This window comes from Chelmon rostratus, chromosome 12 (assembly GCF_017976325.1).
Source record: "Chelmon rostratus isolate fCheRos1 chromosome 12, fCheRos1.pri, whole genome shotgun sequence".
NCBI lineage: Eukaryota > Metazoa > Chordata > Actinopteri > Chaetodontiformes > Chaetodontidae > Chelmon > Chelmon rostratus.
In genome coordinates this window covers 4,713,883-4,733,743 of record NC_055669.1, presented here as the reverse complement: position 1 = coordinate 4,733,743, position 19,861 = coordinate 4,713,883, and the positions used below count along the sequence as shown (strand labels likewise).

The following is a 19,861-nucleotide window of genomic DNA, read 5'->3' as shown; positions in this document are numbered from 1 at the left end:
GAATCAGTTGTATGAACACCAGCAGCAAAAAAAAAAAAATCTGACAGCTGCGGCCTTTCATGCAGCTGTTGATTCAATTAAAAGACTCCCCTCGTCGGAGATGAGGGGCTGCATTATCAATACAGGACTTCACTGAATGAATATCTCCACCTAGTGAGCAAAACACAAACTGCATCCACCTGCAGCATCAAGGATTTAGACCCCACACAAACACAAGCAGAAAAATAAAAACTGCCTCGCAATTTTTATGATCAGCCAGGAGGTTCAGTATATTAAGCATTTTATTCAAATTGCATTCACAGACAGTGAACTAAAGGCACGCACGCTTAGCTGAAAAGAAAGACTTGATGCATTTCTAGCTACCGACTTTAAAGCATTAAACCTTTCCAGCGTCTTCCAAGACCGAACTTGCAGCTGCAGAGTGTGTTTTCTGTGTCATGTTGCCATAATAGTGTGTACAGACTTCTCCACGCACACTCCGTCTTCCCCCTACAGGGCACCGATCTCAAGCTTTGGAAGGACTCCGAAAATATAAGGAGCATGCAGCGCCCTGAAGGGAGAGATGAGGCCTTGGCTCGCAGGGATGAATGAGCTGCCAGACAGGATAGAGAGAGCAGGAGCCCCGCTGATGCTGGGATTAAAAGGGCATGTGTAGCCGCTCACTCAGCCCACATACATCAAAACTGTTTGAAGAGGCTCCGTCCTCGGGCCTCTGGCCCTTTTTTCTTCTCTTTTGTTTTGCTCGTGCTCTCTTTTCCGCTGCACCTTCCTCTTGATCTTTTCCTCACTCATTCCTCTTTGTCTTTCCCAACCCCAGTCGCTGCCTCTGCCTCTCCGTGCCTTTGCCTCCACTTTTGCTCTGTTTCTTTTCCTCTCCGTGAAGAGTGTGTGTGGCTTCCCTCCTGGCAGGCTGTCGGAGAGATAAGTGTCAGCATGTGTATGAGAACATCCGAGCATCCGGAGTGTGTCTCTGTGTGTGTGCTCAGAGAAAGGACGTCTTGGTTGCTGCATCACAGAGTTAAACTGCTTTATTCAAGCATGCACAAACACTGAGAAGAAATAATACATCATTATTTGAATGTAAACGCACTCCCTAAGGATAAATACAGATGGAAATATATTGTGGGGAACTTCTAGCTAATCCTGTACTTGTCAACTAGCCTTGTTTGTAAGTAAATACTGCACAATCACTTTTAGAATAAGAATAAGAATTATTAATTACTTCAAGTAACTTAGGTTGTGTAGATTAAAAAACCAGCCTCAACAGTTTAGGTTGACACAAACAAGCCTGCATTATGGTTTGCTGAGGCTACATCAAGGGCTTTAGGCCCTAGGATGCATACTGCTTATGCTGTAATCAATCAAGCTATTTTCTAACAAAATAAGCGGCTGGATTCTTACCTGTACTGGTGGTTGTGGTGCGTAAAGGTGGCTTTATTTCAGGAAATGTGCTTATTTGCTGTGTTACGCAGAGTTACATTCGAAGATCGAAGTGTATTTTCTCTCTGTTGGCTCAGACAGAGATAGCTAAGTGTTGTGTGTAGCCTAGCTTAGCACTAAGTGTCAGTTTTGATGACAGCTAGTTAAAATAGAAAATAAAACAACAAGAAAAAAAAACAAGCAAACAACAACAACAAAAAACCCTCCAAAACTGTCATAGCTTGTATATAAAGTTCAAGCTGTCAAATTTGCACAAATAGCACAAGGGAAAAAAGGTCAAAGTGGTTGTTTTTGGTCTGTAAATAATGTCCAAATGGAAGCTAACTGCTTGTTAAACTACAAAATCTCTGTTTCTATTTCTACACATGTTGAATACCCCAACTTGTATGAGGTGCTGGAAGGCACCATTGATGGATTTAGGCTAGCTGCTGTATTTCCCACTGCTAATGTTGTGCTAGCTTTAGCTAGGCTGGACACATTACTAGTGCACAGAAATCTGTTTGCTGCTAGCTACAGCTAATGTCAGAAAACGCTAATTGCTACATCATGGTTGTATATACTATAGGCTACGTTGTATATTGTTTTTGCAGTTGGTCGGAAATCAGCATACTTTACATTTTGATTCTGACAGGAAATGAGGTAGTTAGTGCAACAAAAGCTGCCAGTCAAAGTGACTTTGAAATGACACAAAGTTCACAAAGAGAAAACCACATGTTTTTCCGCAGATGATTTTTTGTTTGTTCTCTGTGGTCTTTTTGGAGCCGCCTCACCATATTCTCAATCAGGCCTGGCTCTGGACAACAGGGGGCCCGAGGCAAGATTTTCCTCAGGGGCCCTCCTTACTTTGCCTCGAGCTGAGAACTGTGAAACAAAGCTATAAACTACTGTATATACTTGTTTTATGACGACCTTTTGACATTGTCGTGCCGCAATGTGGCAAGAACCATCATGAAGTTCATGTCAGACTTTCACTGTGAAGACATATATAATAGAACAGATCAATCCCAGCTTATGTGGTAGCTACAGGCCTACCACATACCAGGGTCAGATCAGTGTTTCCCAAATTTCTCATCTGGGACCCAGTTTTTAAAAACACTAGCATTTCATATTAAATTTGACGTTATAAATACAATTATCAGAACAAAGTGAACATTCAGTACTATCAAAGACATGCATCATGAGAGCTTTTTTTTATGATCAGAACAAGCTGTTTCTTCAGCAGGAGTCAGTTCCAGCTTCAGCAACGAGTGGGCTTTCAAATTTTAAGGGATTTTGAATCCACCTTTTTGCCACGCAACACGTCACATCTCTCTGTTGGAAAACAGCGATAAAAGTTATCAATGAGCGCAGCTAGGTATGTCTGAATAAGTCCAGTCTGTTGTTTCACATCTGTGGCAGTCACTTCAGTTTTGTCTACGTGCTGTAACACAGTGGGAAACGTGGAGTGGCTTGGGTTTGGCCGTCTGAGTCATGCAAGCCACAGCTTCAGGGACTTTTGGAAGGCGAGGATGTGTTTCCAATTTCGGAAAACATCGTTGTGCTGTCCTTGCAATTTCAGATTCAGCCCGTTGAGGGATGAAAAGATAAAGCATCTGCCAGATACGACAATGTCAGAAGCCAATCATCAGTGAACAAATCAGCACGGGGGCACTTCTTCTCGTGGAAGAAGCCATGGATTTCATTTCTTGCTTTATAAACTCTGAGCTCTCGATAAGCCGATTGTTGAGCGCGCCGCCTTTAATAAAGTCCACAACAAGGATTAGTTCTATCAGTACTTTGTCAAGATTGTGAGGTATTTCATTGCACTGTACGTAAACCCACAAAGGTGTGTAATCTGAGCTGCACTGAGAAATCTCCTTCTGCCTTTAGTCTTGAATTAAGCTGCTCCTCAAGGTTGTCTGATATTCTTCAGGAAACAGTGTTGTTACGCATTGGGGGCACATTAAACATTTTTCGCTGACTTTTCAAAAATCCTTGAGCTAACCATGTCTATAGCAGCAGGCAGGATTTATTTTTCTGCTACAATGTGGGGCTGTTTCTCGGTAGGAAACTGTATATGAAGCTAACTGGGCTTTGTCATTGCTTGTCACATCTCTACAAAGAACCTTCGGCAATGATTCAATCTCACGTGACTTCCCTTGAAAGAATTCCAATGATTTATTTACTGCATATAAAACACATGTGCTGTGTTACCTTTGGACTGGAACAATTAACAAAACTATAATTGGAAAAATCAGGGCCTTGTCCCTGATTTTGTCTTCTTAGATTCAAGATTCAAGATTCAAGAGTCTTTATTGTCATTGCACATGTCAATGAAATTTTCATTGCAACCCCCATGTTAGATGGTAAGAAAGATAAGACTAGAAAGAGTGAATAAAATTAAGATAACTACAATAAAATAAAATAAACCAACATGCAATAAAAAAAATATTCGTGAAGCAATTAAAAATATAACAGAATGAAAATATACTTAGGCAATAAAATATACTAAACAATAAACAATAAAATATGGAAGTGAAATGTGCAAACAGAATAAAATATACAAGCAGAATAAAATATAAAATATACACAGTGAAATGTACCGACAGAATAAAATATGCCAATGAAACTGAAATGTGCTGATATACTAAAATGTATATAATTATAGTATATGTGTGTACATAAAAGTCAAGTACACAGAAGGTGCAGGTGGAGGTAGAGGTGTAGGTGTAAAGTGCGGTGTGCAGTGTTCAGGAGGCTCTTCACGTGATTCCTCGACCCTTCCGTCTGTGCCGTCATCAGCGGGTTGAATGTGACCGGTAGTATGGATGGCTTCATGTTTATCCTCATGCTGGCTTCCCTCATGGATAGTAGCTGGGCTTACGTTCGATGCAGTCTGGTCTGTAGCAGTTCCTCATGCTGGCTTCTCTCACGGATAGCTATCTGATGTTAGCTGTAGTCCGGCCTTTCTTTTTTTTTCTTCGCCAAGCGTCCATTTCTTGTGTCTGGCTGCAGAATCCTTTCATTATCATGGGCGGAAATCGTGAGTGTGGTAGAAATATCAACAGGCTCCCTCATGTGGCTCAAAGGTGTACTGCAGATATAAATCTTTTAAAAAAGACTGGACGAGGGTCATGACATGAGTTAGATGAGTGCACTGACACGCACAATTACATCAAGAGCAACAGACATGGACGTTCACTACAACTGAGTTTGGACTATATGATTCATGCTACTCAACTCGTTCATGTTATCAAGCAGACACGTACCATACCTGTCACTCTCCTCACGCACTCGCACACACACACACACACACACACACACAAAAACACTGTTTAACAGAGTACAACAGTAATCAATGAGACCATTTTCAACCATGGTGGGCCAAGGCAAACTTGACACAACAAACGCCCAAAAGAACACTGCACATGTTCTTTAGTTGTCCTAAAACTGTATGTTAGTCTACCCAGACCACAACAGTATAGGAGTCAAAACACATCAGCAGCAGATGAAATGTAGTGCTGAGGCTACCAAGACCACAGCGAGCAAGAGCATGAAACAGTGGTTGCGGGGTGTTATGCAATTACGTCTGCAGCATATAGGCCTGGCTGGCACTGGCCACCATTACTCTAATCTTTTCCAGCCATGAGTAGCTCCTCCATTTCCTCCGTGCAATGCATCGTGGGACAATAGGCCACATCAGCAGCAAACTCAAAAATCAATAATTCTTAGTAGAAATGATGAATTTTAATAATAAAAAGGGTGGAACTTACATGTATGTGGTGTCAGGCTCCAGGCAGCGAATGATCATGCTGATGGAGGAGGACAGGAGGTTGGGAATGTCCCCTAGCATCACACATGGAGACCTGGCTCCAGACAAGATGTCATCCACAAAGCTCAGAAGGGTTTCTGCGACAAAGAGAAACACAGTGGGACATCCTGGTTGAGAAGACAGAATTCCCCCGAAGACTTCAGTCCAAAGTGATTCATGCACAGCTTGAGGAGCCACGACAAACGATTTGTCCTCAGAACACTTTTTGATTTCTTGCCTGCATTATTTTCTCTGTTTAATGAGTTTTCCATCACAAGTAAGTTTGCTTTGCTTACTTATATAAAAACCTCCATTTGAAATGAAAAACTCCTTAGCTGCTCTTTGGACCTGACAACAGTGCACTTATCAGTTTTACTGCAGCTTACAGAATCAGACAGTTGAATAAACGTTAACATTATGCATCACTTACTGAATTTTTTTAAAGGTACTCTGAGGTAAGATAAGGACAGCTCTACTGAACCTCCCCCAGACTAAGTATATACAGTTCAGGGACATGCCTCCTGTGTGCTTTTGAAAGGGCAGATTAACGCATTTTAACATTAGACATAGCTCTGTGCTGCACTGTAAACAGACATCTTAGCAAAATGCAAAACAGATGAGCACGGCTTTCCTCGGCCTGCAACACGCACTTTAAGTACAGTATGTACCTGTGGGGCCTGTCCAGGAAATGAAATGAAAAGGCTGGTGCTGTTTTACAGAGGTCGGGTGTGGATTTCTCATTAGGGCAGGGTTTATTAAAAAGGTCAGTTATGTCAACCATGAGTGGAAATCTCTCGCTTCAGAAGATATCAAACATGTGTGACCGTGGGATTGTATTGAGTGAATGATCAGTCACAGTCAGATATATCTGAGAGCAGCAATAGGGGTATGGATCACACGGCAGACTGGCAAAAAGACCAGCGTGTTCGGTGTCACCCTGATACAGTTGGGCACATGCACTCCGCTCAGTCGTCTCTACCGCTGCAGATGGATGTTCAAGGGCACCTTGACAGTAGATGCTGAGGGAGATCAGTGTTACACATTCACTGTCCACCCACTTATTCCCAGCAGATTCAAAACACCAGTTTTTAGCTAAAAGTTTTCTCTCACCTCTAGCTCTGCCTCCCCCACCTTTTGCGTAATCCATGTCTACAACAGCCTAAAAAAACCTTGACGTCATCTCTGTGATAAAAACAGCACACACAATCACACACATTGAGTAGGTGTCAAAACCTTCAAAAAAAAAAAACCCAATAAAATAAAGGTGAAGTGAAACTCGTGCTTGAAACAAATTTACTAAACGCTATTTTTAGTTTACATGTTCAACATGATGAAAAAGGAATTTTGGGCAAAGAATCATGAGGAATCTTTTTTTCCAAACTTCCAACATGATCTACTGATGACAAAGGCTTGTAAAAGAAGCAAAATACAATAGAAGTATATTTTAACAATCAGGGCAGAGGGATAGTGGCTTGTATACACAGGCATGTGGAATCATACAAACCTCTGGGCTGGGGGGGATTTGCTGTATATTATCTGTTTGCTGTATAGTATCTAAAAATAGGCAGATACTGGATGCCAATCACTGTCAATCTTACAGGCTGCAGTCGGGCATGTTATAATCTTTTCATGTAAACTCTGGCATTAACCGCACATAGGAGATTTTTGTTCACTTTCATCTTTAAGGCAGCGCCCTCTTCCGGGTAGTGGGTGTAATGCCCTTCCCTTGCTGATGTTGCATGACCGCAAGATAGTATTGACAAGCCCAGAGGCACGAGATTTTAGGACTCAGTATGCAGACCACAGACAACTGAGCAAGGTTTCAAAATAAAGGAAAATTTATTAACTCAAAGCGCTCAGGATGAATGACAAAATGCAAACAAGGTAATGTAACAAAGTACAACTGAAAACGCTAAGGATAACTAGACTAGGTAAAGAACAAAAACTATCAAAGGCTCAAAGATGGCTCGACAACAAAGTAATAAACAAAAATACAAGACTGGAGAAATCACTAAAGCTAGATACAAAGTAGCAAACAAAAGATTCAAGGCTGGACTAATAACTAGACTTACAGGGACACAGAAGACAAGGATCATGGAACGCTAGATAGCAAGGCAAGTACAGGACAAGGCACAAGACAATCTGGCACAGGACAAAGGGAGACGCGGACTATATATACACGAGGTAACAAGGAACAGGTGGAGACAATTAGGGCGGGGTAGACAATCAGACAGGCGGGAAACACACCGGGAAGTCAAGGGCCTGAAATGAGAGGAGAGTTAGGTTTCACAATAAAACAGGAAATGCAAGAAAAGACATGACGTTCGTGAACAAAACACATGAACAAATCTGACAAGACATGACAAGTATCTAACAAACCGTGCACATGTCAGACTAACACAACATGTACCATAGCAAAGCACTTTGTTCAAATTCAAAACGCCTAACTGCAACGATGCTAATAAACACCTCAGGCTAACTGGAGGGAAAGGCGTCCCCAGAAGGAGATGTAGTATTTCTGAACAGTGTGATAGCGCCATCCAGACCACTGTTACCTCAACAGGTGCTGAGGTTTCAAGCTCTTTTAAAGAGCGAGGTTGTCCATCCTGCTCCGTGGACACACCATCAGTGGAAAATAAAGCAGCACATTTACACGAGTGGTTTACCTAACTATGCTACAGAGTTTTTTTATTTAATTTTTTCTTGACCATTTTGACATTTTCCACAACATTTATGTATGTATATATGTACATGTATACATACATATAATAATGTAGCTGCATAAAAATGTGACTGCTTTCTCTTAATACTTCCATACGGTTACCCAAGTCAAAGTTTTGCATGTAATGGAGTAGTTCTATCTCGAGTACATCCACCTACCAACACACCACTACTCCATTGAATCAGATAGCACCTGTATTCACCTGAGCCTCTCACATGAGAGAGAAGCAAACCTCTGACCTCCACCTCCTCCTCTTCAGGGCTTCTTTCTCGCTGCCCAGGCTGGTGGTGACACACGCAGCTAGCTATGTTTTCCCAGCTGGCACTGCGTACGTCAAAAGGGCATTTGGCCACCAAGGTGTGCCTTTCACTGAAAGGGGAAAAACCCTCTGCTTGGAAAAGCCAAGACGGTGTGTGTGTGTGTGTGTGTGTGTGTGTGTGTGTGTAAATGTGTGTGAAGTGATGGGTTGCTCTGAGGTGGTCATCTGTGACCCTCGGCTACACAAGCACTGCCTGTCTGTGTGTATTTATACAATGTGTGTGTGTGTGTGTGAAGTGATGGATGCCCTGAGGTGGTCACTTGTGCCTTTCCCTCTCGTGTGTGCCTGCATGTGTGTGTGTGTGTGAATATGTGCACTGTATGTGTGAGTGATGGGTGCTCTGAGGTGGTCACCTATGTCTCCCCTGTCGACCCTGGCCTGTGTCACCACCTGGTAAACAGAAGGCCAAGTGCCATGCAGTCAAAGAGAGAGAGCCCGCGGATGAAAAAAGGTGCCCAGCAGCTGTCAGAGAGGTGTTTACCCAGCGCAGAGACTGACAGGCGAGTGAAAGATATAAGCAGCGCTGGAGATGAAAATGAAAAGTGACATTGTGAGGCTTTGCACCACTTAGCATATTAATTGGCGGTTGGAATATCTGTCTAGCGTGTAAAGAGGCGTATAAAAAGGAAACAGTGTTTGAACCCGCGCTGGAGGATGCAGTTTGGAAATATGTTGAGTAATTCTCTCAATATCTGAGCAAGTTGAGTTCTAAATGGGAAATAGCGACTAACATCAATCTTTATATACAGTTACGGTCTGTCTAAGCATCACAATATTAGTTTTCCAGTTTGGATTTGTGAATATAGTAACTACTTTCTTGGCCGTGCTTACCACAACTGTCTCATACTGCAGAGCTTTATGAGGCTAAACTAAAACGCACTACACAACCCTAATAAAAACAGTCTAGATGGGACTTCAACTGGATGCACTCTCATTTGTACAAACAAATTGGCACAAATTCATTTTTTTGTGGCTGGAAAAATAGGAGAAACCAGCATGGGAGCTTTTTATTTTCCCCTTCAGCTACAGCAGAGTTCAAGAAAAACACAGGACAGAGAGGGGTTAAACAATTTCCTGTGTTTGCTCTTCTGTCACATCTCACTGTGAGAGCGCTGATTCTACTGGCTGGACACATGAATAGACTGGCATGACCACGGCGGTGGAACAAAGCCGTGCTTTCTGAACGGGGCTCTCGCGTGTGAGTCAGGGCTGAAGCATGCCTGTTGAGCGGGCCTGTTCTGCCTCTACGTATCGAATCAACAAGTCTTCCAACGTAGGTGACAGAGGTGGATGTTGCCTTGCAAAATTACCCGTGCAGCATCATCTAGTGCCTGTATCGTTAGGATGACACTAGAAGGACACTAAAAGACAATACCCGCTCCACCCACAGCCTGTCACCCTGCTGCCGTCTGGGGTGTGATACAGAAGTATCTGCTGCCGCACCACCAGACTGCAGAGCAGCTTCTTTCCTCCAGGGTGCGAGACTCCTCAATTCATCCTCCGCACTCCACCGCACACAACAGCTTATTTTCATGACGAATTATGTATTCATCCATTTATATAATATTTGTTTTGTGAGGAGCACTGAGGGACTACAAGTAGCATTTAGCTATACAACACCTTGTTATTGAATGATATATAAATGAACCTTGTGCGTTGCTTGTCAGCGGCTTCCATTACGTTGGTTTGATCGATGATCGTCGCGCAAATGATGAGCTCTTTTCCAGTTAAAGGATAAGTTCAAATGTATCCTAATACAATATTCTCATGCCATGTGGACACTGAGACAGAGTTGTCGGTCTGGAATCATTCCTCCTCTCTATACTGTAGGCCCCGATCGCACATACAGACTCAAAGCAGCAGGCTACCTCTTGCATACTGGTGCTTTTCCCCAACTTTGCTAAAGTGCTTTTCGGACATTTCCATAAAGCTGAACGTTTTCTCAACTTCGCAAGACGTTTCTTTGGCAACTTTTGAGTCTTGAATCGCTGGGGTGGTACTAGAGTGTTATTCGCAGGTTCCATTCACAATCAATGGCAGCCTGTCGTGTTGCTGGTGTTTGAGCTCGTATGTGTGAACGAGGGGTGACTGCGAAGTGATCCCTTTGTAGTTTAGCCAAAGCTAACGCAAAGCTTCAACAGTCTGAGTCTGGAAAATCAAATCTGCATCTCCTTTGTGTCATTTGGGTTTAGTGGTGTTCTGGCAATTCAACTGAACAGGACGAATCCCTCTGCTGAAGTACTGGAAGGAACACTATCCGGGCAAACATAAATAGGGAATTTTGCTCTGAAGAGACCATAACTTTGGAAGATGCCCAATGGTCCTGATCATGCTGACAAGAAACCAACATGGACTGCTGGTAGGGGATGAGATGCAAAGCTCCTGCACACCCAGCTGTCCAAACCAACCTCTGCTCTCGGAGATTTGTTGGTGCTACCACAACGTCGTGCTGTTTCTGCCTTTGCTTCTGCAAGACAACAGTCATTCCTCCTGTGGCCACAGGAAGCTGCGTGTCAGGAAAACGTCAAAAAATCTGATGGCCAAGCCATTGTGTCTTTTGTGAGGACAGTCTCATTGAACGGCACTGATCTGTAAAGATAATTGTGGTTTGATAAAACTCTTAGCCATCTTTCTGATTGGTAGTAATAGCACTGTACTCACCAAGTTAATTGCTGAGATCTCTGAACACAGTGATATGATTGAAGAGAAATCTGATGGACAACATAAGCATTCAGACTATTAGACAGGATGTAAGAGGTTGGCCAAACTTACTTCAGCGAGAAAACAAAGGTGAATTGTCAAATTCCAACTTTGACCTACAGTACTTTGCACAGGTGTCTGTGCAGTGAAGGATTATTAGACATTTCAAGTGCACTCAGTCTCATTTTTACCTCAAAATAAGGTGGTGGAGATATTCTGACGAACTGTTGGCTTGGCTAATCATCTGACTGCTCATGTCTCTTGCCATGGCGGACTTTGTTGTGGTGAAGTTAACGTCTTCAGATATTCATAAGACCCCAAGTTATGATAAAAAAGATGTTGTGATGTTGCTCTCTTGAACCATATGGCACATTTGGCTTCACCTCAATCGCTGATGTCAAGGCATGTATTTCACCTTTGGCAATGTCAAATGGACTGTGATTAGAAAAGTGCTAGCCAAGTACAGACGGGTGATCCATTCTCACATACTCACATCATTGTCTGCTCTCACTCCCAGACCGCCCTTCTCACATTTGACAGAAAGCTGTGCAGAAGGAGGAGGAGACTGGCTCAAAACCGATTGTTCACGAACCCTTTAACAAGCCCTTTCTTAAACACAGTCATAAGCTCATTAAAACACAGCGTTGGTGCAGATATGGGTGTCTGAAAATATGAAAATACCTTGGAGCCTTTGGATCACCTTCGACTGTGGTGGACTAAGGCACATAACATTAAAACACTGTGGGTTCAAGAGCTGCCATCCACTCTTTATCTGTCCAATCTCGCCTGTCAATCCCAGTCTCTTCTGTAAACCTCCCGAAGCAGCAGAACTGCAGTGCAGAACCCATTAAAAACAGCTCGAGGAACCCCACTGTGCACTGTCATGACGAGAGGAATGCTTCATGTGGGTGGCCTGCTGGGCAGGAGAACAGAAAGTGCACCTAATTCGACTCTAACAAATATCTCAGTCAGAGGAGATGTGTAGCACTGTGAACACTGTGTGCTGCCATGGCATTTATGGACATGACTCAACACCAGGGGAATAAAAAAATACATAGAAACAAAATGTTTCTCCAGTGCGTTGATCGCTGACAGACAGCTAAAAAAATGAAATTGTTTTTGGAAGCGAATCAGAGGAATATTTCACCCTTGACGGCTGCTGACTTGGCCAGCCCGTGACAGGTGCTGCGAACTTGAAAATTCCTAAGAAAACAGCATGTGAAGAATTCTGACCTTTTGCACTTCTGCGCACTGTTATCACCTGATTATTTCATTTAGAGGCTTGATTTATAGGCTTGATTCCAGAGCCATTTTATCACTCTGAATCTCTGCCCAGGTTGCAAATTGGTCCCCTACAGGGTTATTATGATTGAATAGTTGCAGAAGCCTTCCCAAGAATGCCACAACTTTACCAGAGCAGGGATATCCACGATTGACTGCGAGCCACAGTACATAAACAAAAGCAGTTTTTCATCGTAGCATGGGTTCAAACGTAATTATCTATCAAAGTCCTTATGGTCTCTGCTCAATGTTTGGTGTGATGAAAAATGAGATGAAAGAGAAATGTCTTTTAAATAGTGAACAGATTACGGATTATGTCAAAGCAGCAGCTGAATGACACTTTGAGTGAAAAAAGGAAAATGGACGACCGATGATTTATCAAATCTTGGAAGTGGCAAGTGAACTGTTGGCAAGAAAGAAATGAGCACATTTCTCAAGATCAGGTTTTTCAAAACATATTGAAATGTATTTTCTCTCAGTTGGTGTAACAGGCTGTACTTCCCACCACCTGAGGAACATGATCCTGCATTTCATTTCTACAGCGCAGGCCAACCTGCTTATCCTAAGATGACATTCGTAGACCGTTAAGGGTTCTGTTGGGAAGTGTTGTAAATCTGTCCATTTAGTGAAATCAGTAAATCTGCCTGAGGCAGGAAATTCTAGCTTGTCCTGGGTGGGCATCAAAGACCTCAGGCAGCCACTTGAGCTGATGATGTGAGTATGATATTGAAATAAAATGCTGATTATTTAAAAATTACAGCTTTAGGCACAGATCTGCTTGTCTTTGCACAGGCTTGCGACAGTCAGTGCAGAGCAACAGTTGACTGCTACGGATTGGCTTTGAATGATGTGTATCAAATTCTAGTAAATAATAATAGCAATAGTATTTGGCCACATACGAAACGCAACCAAACAGCACTGTCCAATCACAGCTTGGCAACCGTATCTAGTCACAGCAGATCTGTCAAGCATTGGATTTTCTAAACGCTGAAATAGAGTGCATGGGGCTCTAATAAGAGGGAAGTTCGAAGAACACAAGAGCAAAAGTGTAAGAACTGGATTAAACGGGGTGTTTATCTTAGCTTTAGCTTCACCGCGAGGCTAATTAGCTTACTACCTCTCCAACAACTCCAGCCGAACTTGCGTTGGATTCAAAGAGGCGTTCTTCAATCCTTTTCCCTTGAAAAGGTAACACATACTGTCTGAAAATACAATTAACCTAGGTCTTAGCATAGATCATTAGCTGGTGAGGATTTTTCCTGGGCCATGTAGCTTTAGCCTTTCAGCATTTTCTCATATATGTAGCCATTAAGCGCATATTTAAGAAACCTTTACAGGGTTCTCATCATCAAAAGGAATCAGCAGGAAACAAGTCTGGACAACTTGTGAGTTTTAGCATTAGCTTTGCACAGCAAGTGACAGCATTAGCTTAGCACTGCAAGCGACAGTGTGCAAATTCATTAAAAAATTCCACAGTGGAACAAAAAAGTAGCATCCATAGCGTGTACACTTCTACACAAGTGCCAAAAATCTCAGTTTACCGATCACTATTACCAAACGATTGAGTATCCAAACGTAAAAACCTTTTTTTTTCTGCTTTTTTTAAATGAACAAATTTTAATGTGCATAAAAACAGGCAGTTGGAAATGCACTTACTGAGTACACAAAATACAAAATAATATGACCGAAGGTAAAACCAAATTAATTGTCTCTCTCAGATAGTGGATTTATATCAGGCAGAGTAAAACAGAGTCCCATCTGCAATGGAACATCATATTCTACTGCGATGACACACACACACACACACACACACACACACACACACACACACACCACAGACTGTGGAGACCCAGTTTTTTTTTGGGGGGGGGCACAACTCTGAGGAACTTGTCATTCAGCTGGAGTTGTTTACCCTCAGCATTCTTAAAGTGTGATTGGTTGGAAAAATCAAGGATTGCCAGGAGACTGATGTGAGTTATGGGATGTCTCACCTTTTGAAGTCCTGCCTGCTGTCGTCAGTTCAGTTGTGCAGGCCCAGACCCTTAATGTGCATGAGCGTGTGTGTTTGTGCGTGTGTGTATGTGTGTGTGTGTGTGTGTTGAGCCAATCCACTGCTGTTTTTCTTTGCTTCCTAATGGAAAGGACAGGTGCTTTAAAGATGCTAATGTTTTTACAGTGGAATCTTAATTTCTATCAGATAGTCTGACATGGAAATAAAAGAGGCCACACTTACAGTACCATTGAGCTGACTTTTATGTATGTTTTAGTTCACGATTGTTGCTGCACCATGCCAGACATTTTCAGAACCGACGAACATGCTACACCACGATAAAATAGCAAAACACCCATGATTCTGACAACCAATGCTTAACTCAAAGCACACAACAGTACATTTACTCTCTATAATTCACGATTGATCTACAGATCTACGAGGCCTCTTTCGCAGAGTCTGCCATGTTGCACCGCCATGTTTCTACAGTAGCCTGGAAACCTCACGTTGAGGTGGGTGGAGTGAGGCGTATTCAGTCGGTCACAATCTGCAACATCACCGCTCCAGACCACTAAATCCTTCACACTGGATCTTTAAACAAAGTGTTCAATTTCCAGGCAGGAGAACTCATTCACAGGTGGAAATGGGCTGTGTGATTTATGCGGCACGTGAGTGCTGTAAGTGTAGGAGTGATGTGAATCAGCCTCAACTACATTCAAAAGTCTCTTAAAATACACTCAGTTATCAGTTTGCTAGTATAAAGCTAAAACCAATACAGACTAATACAACAGTCCTGCAATAAATCCTGACATCAAATGGCAACTGAATCGTACTTCGAAATGTAATAAAGCTTTTCCCAGAGGTGAAAGCAAAGTGCAGCCGTGTTATTTTAATTCCCTCTGTTTTTCCTCTGCTGTGATAGCACCATGTTTCACAGCGAAGGCAGTCGTCCACTAAAACAGACGTCAGGTTGAGAGAGGCACATATCATGAACCTGATGAACCGAGAGGAGGGGGTAAAGCAAGAGCGGGGAAAAGAGTGGGAGAGAGAGCTACTGGGAAGTTTACAGTGCGCGCGCACACACACACACACACACACACACACAGACACACACACACACACACACACACACACACACACACACACACACACACACAGATGCTGCCTGTAAAGGTAAACACTTCAGCTTAAATGTTCGCCTTTATCCATCCTTTAACAGGTTTCACTACGGGCTGCCTGGGAATTCATCCACTTCTGTTAAAGCAGACAGCTTCCCTGTAACTCGCTGTAATTGGCAGCTACACACACACAATTGGCAGCGAAAGCTTTAACAAATAACATCTGGACTTGGTTGTCTACCTTTCCATTGAATAAAAGGCAAAGAGAGCAGCAACACAACAACAACAGATCACCGACAAACCCTTCACTGTTGGCTCTTGGCACTTGAACGCTGGTCGCAACCATGACCAGACTTGACATGACGACGGGCCACACAGAGAGCATTGTCTTCAGCATCCCATTGGATACGAAGGGGTTAACTGTTGAGTAGAAGCAATGGAAAGAGGAAGCTAAGGAAGATAAGGGATGAAGAGGTTGGGATGGCCTGAAGGTGTCGTTTTTAAAAAAACAGGTTCGCGTGAAAGAGACGGAGGCACAGCCCTCCAATCAGTGTGTGCTTTCTCCCAAATTGTGTTTAATACGTGCGCTGCCGAGCTGCCATTTGCGTCACGGCAGTATAATTCATTGAACATTACATCTTCAGAGGGGCGATAAATTGTTTTATAATTTGATAGAAGTGCGTCCGACCAAATTGATAGCAGTTGCCGTGAGATTGCTTTGCACGCCACCCGTAAATTTAGCCAAACACATTAATAAAAGAATGTATCACCTTGTACAAATGGGGATACAACAGTCGATAACACACCGGCAGTGATTGAAAAGGGTAAAGGCTGCATGCCTGTCATACCTTGTAAACAACTGTACAAAGCAATAAAACAAAAGCTGCATGTCCACATATCAGTGCTTTATATGTGTAGTTATACGTGGGGAAGGTCAAGATTCTGGCGTCTCTCAACATTTCTGCTTTCTTTCATCTCCCTGACTTTCTTTTCCCTCTCCTCCCTTTATGTCTTTCCCCCTCAGAATTTGTCTCAGCGGAGCTCCCCTCTCTTATGGGCAATTCACACTGACAACGTGTTTTAAGTGCTTCTGGAGTGTTTGGGCTGTCCATCAGCCGTTCGTCTCACGCAACCGATACGCTTCTGTTTCTCAGTTCACACCGACTTCATCCAATTTTTTTTTTTAAACTTGCGTGCTTGGTGAAGCACAATCCCCTTCGGGAGTCGAATCACGCAGATTTCCGACTCTCTATGAACTTGTGAACTAAATCTATAATGCTCAATAAGGGCCAACAGAGTCACTGTGAACTTTTGAGGCTTCAAAAACGAATGGCTGTTTTCTGACTGTAAAATCCACTTTTGTCCATTGATCTGAGCAGTTTGGGAGGTACTACTCACACTAGACAGTGAAGATCATGGTGAAGACAGTTGGGCAACCATTGTTCTTTGGGCACCAAAAGAGCTATGCTGATAAAAGGACAGTGAATTATTTAATAGTGGATGGCATCAGTGTAATAGTCAGTTTGCCTCTGTTTGACTTGCTAAACTGACATGTGGAAAATTGTGGTGATGTTACACATTAAAATCTGTTTGTACGTGTTAGGGAGTATAACTGCATATATGAAGAAAGCTGCCTTCAGGGGCTTCAAACAAGGGAGCTGCACCAAATCTGATAATGTCATAACTGATACCATCGGTTGGGGCTGAAAAGTACAGGCCTGAAAATCAAATTAATCGGAAGGTGTGGAGTTAGAACGAAGTGAGCTTGCCAGACCTCTGTGGATGTTCCTCATCTCTGTGTGAGGTAAGTGCCTGAGTCCAGCAAAACGCAGTCGAATCTCCAACTGAACTGGCTGCAGTTGGCATTTTGGCTAATGTGGCTGCATGTTTTCTTTGTGACAAAGACCTCTAGCAACAGTGTTAACTATGATGGGCAAAGGAGGGCAAGGGGTGACCTTGTTATGGAGAGGAGAAAGGCCATGTCGGAAGGAGGCTGGGATGGATGGACAGGTCCACAAAACATTATACTTTCATTTGAGAGACTGCTGTTTGTTTCCTGTTTCCAACCGCAACTAACCAACATCGCCATCCATAGAGCCATGTGTCATCAGCGTAGCTAAAAACACTAACTTTTCATTGTCCGGATACTGGAAGAAAAATTAAATCTTATCTCAACAGACATGCTGGATTTACTATTTAAATTTATGGATGTATTTGACTGTGTTCTATATTAACATCAGTATTTATACACTTCACTTATGTCTTCAGCGCAAATACTAAATTAAATGCAGCAACACAAAGGATGCGCCATTCTCACACACTCGGTTTGTATTGCAGCACTGGTCACAGTGAAAGTGCCTCAGTTCTAACAATCTGGCTCTTTTTAAGTCAGGATTAATATCGTGAGGTTCAGTTTTGGTTCTGAGGTTAAGCTGTCATGGTGACTGGATAATGCTCGACACTCAGCGACAGTTAAGGTTCAGTTGCTTGAATCCACTAATACTCAGCATGAGCAAGTATCGCTCATGCTAAATGGAAAGCATCCTTTTCAGACCATACAAGCCCAGTGTGCTCTGCTGCTGTAGCGGTGCACAGAGACTTCGTTATCTCTATCTGTTCAACCAACAAAATGATTTGTGTCTGTGTTCTACAGAAGACCAGAAGTAGGCATGAGCCACATTTTTTTGATGTGTTTTGTTTTGACTGACACTGCGTTCATGTTTCTTGATGAGTTAAGATACTCGAGTTTGCGAGGGAAAACATGCAGATATGGAAAGAGTACTAGAATTTTGTCCTGAAGTAATACTGGGGGGGGGGGGGGGGTACCATGAATTAAATGTCAATCAAACATGCTAGTGGAACAACATCACACCACTGAGGCCTGATGTGCAAACCACTGACGATCAATAACAACAAATAGCCCTCCTCTGTACAGCCTCACTACAATTAAGCAGAAAAGTGGACACAACTCAATTAAACACAAATGACCAACAATAAATAAAAAGAGCTATGGGCACCATAACAGGTGCAACTAGCAATGTTAGGCTGCAGAAAACAAATAACTGCACTGAAAGAGAAGAATAAAACATCACCAAAGCAGACAACACAGAGATGTATCAGCAATATAAACGCCACAGTGGCTGCAGCCACAGACTGCACACACACTGGATTCAAGCAACACACATAAAGTGATGTTGTCAGGCAGCAGTGGTTGTTGATGTCTCTGCAGCTGTTCTACTCACCTGTCTAAACATCGTTCTCTCAGCCTTGTGCGCCACAAAGTCCTCAACAATCGGCTCTTGGTTCAGGTCCTTTGGTTGACCCTTCTCAGTTCATATCATAATCAGCATAATATGAATATAAATATATGAATAATATGAATTACTGTCAACGGCCTCCAAGATTTTGTGGCCAGGGCTTCTGCATTCCTAATCCATGCTTAAATGCGACCACTTTTTACCTATGCCGAGGTACAATAATGCAAAGCTTTACACATAATGAAACCATCCTTAATTTTAGTGCATTGTTGTACTGTTTACAGGCCTGGCCCAGGTGAGACTGCATCCCTCACATCCCCCTGACACTCAGTGAGTGAACGTACACATTCAACATATCTGTCTTCTCTGCTGCAGTGGCTGATTTAAAAGCTTTCTTTAGTTTCAGTCTCACACAGCTCATCACGCCGCACCCATCTAAAGAGAAATGCATCTGTGTACACCTTCATGTGCGACGTAGTAGCTCTCCTGAGGGAACCCCGCTTACAGAACACACATTTTTTTTCCCAATATATGAGGTCCAACTGCAGGGAGGGAGAGGCAGTTAGATTTAAGAATCGGCATTTTGTCTTGTGGCCATCCGCATTGATATGAATCAATTTGAATAAACGCCTGAATAATAACAAGCAACTTCCGGTAGAAGAAACATCTGGTTCCATTGCTTTATTTGTGCGGTCCCAATAACATATTCAAGCACAGCTCTACTCTGCTGTTCATTTGCATGCACTGTAACAGGTATTTGCACAGGGCAGCAGAGAGGGGTTGTGTGTGAACAGTAAAAATCCATATGGAGAATGATATAAGCAGGGCTGGAGGTGAATCAGACAGTACTGGAATGCTATTACTGAAATGTTTTTCATTAATTCCATTCCCCTGTGCCAGAGAGACTCATTTGCTAGTGCAGTTTAGCCTCTGACATATAGTACATTTATCTTCTTCATGATGATGCCCAAAGAGGCCCATCAGCTTTTCAATAGAGGTTTCAGCCAAAGTACCCCTTTGTAATTGGCAGCTCATAGCTGCTCATGAGGAATTACAGAGTTGATGTATGTGTATAATGTATGTATAAAATAATATGGCACAGATAAAATCAATTTGAGGAAGAGTGAGAGCTTGGTGACAGTCACCAGTTGAAATAAACATTCCTATTGTATCTAATGAAGTCTTTTAATGCTACCCTGTGTTGATTAGAAGATTTGGAAAACCATAAAATGTGTCCCATCAGC

The 19,861-nt window shown here is 42.7% G+C and overlaps 1 protein-coding gene across 1 annotated transcript in view; it reads right to left on the bottom strand.

Annotated features, from left to right (window-relative positions):
• Window positions 1-19,861, bottom strand: part of astn1 (astrotactin 1) — a 352,841-nt gene that overhangs the window by 13,081 nt on the left and 319,899 nt on the right. Inside the window, exon 21 of the mRNA XM_041949058.1 lies at window positions 5,193-5,328. Coding sequence (XP_041804992.1) covers window positions 5,193-5,328 — 136 coding nt within the window. The remainder of the gene's footprint in view (window positions 1-5,192; window positions 5,329-19,861) is intronic.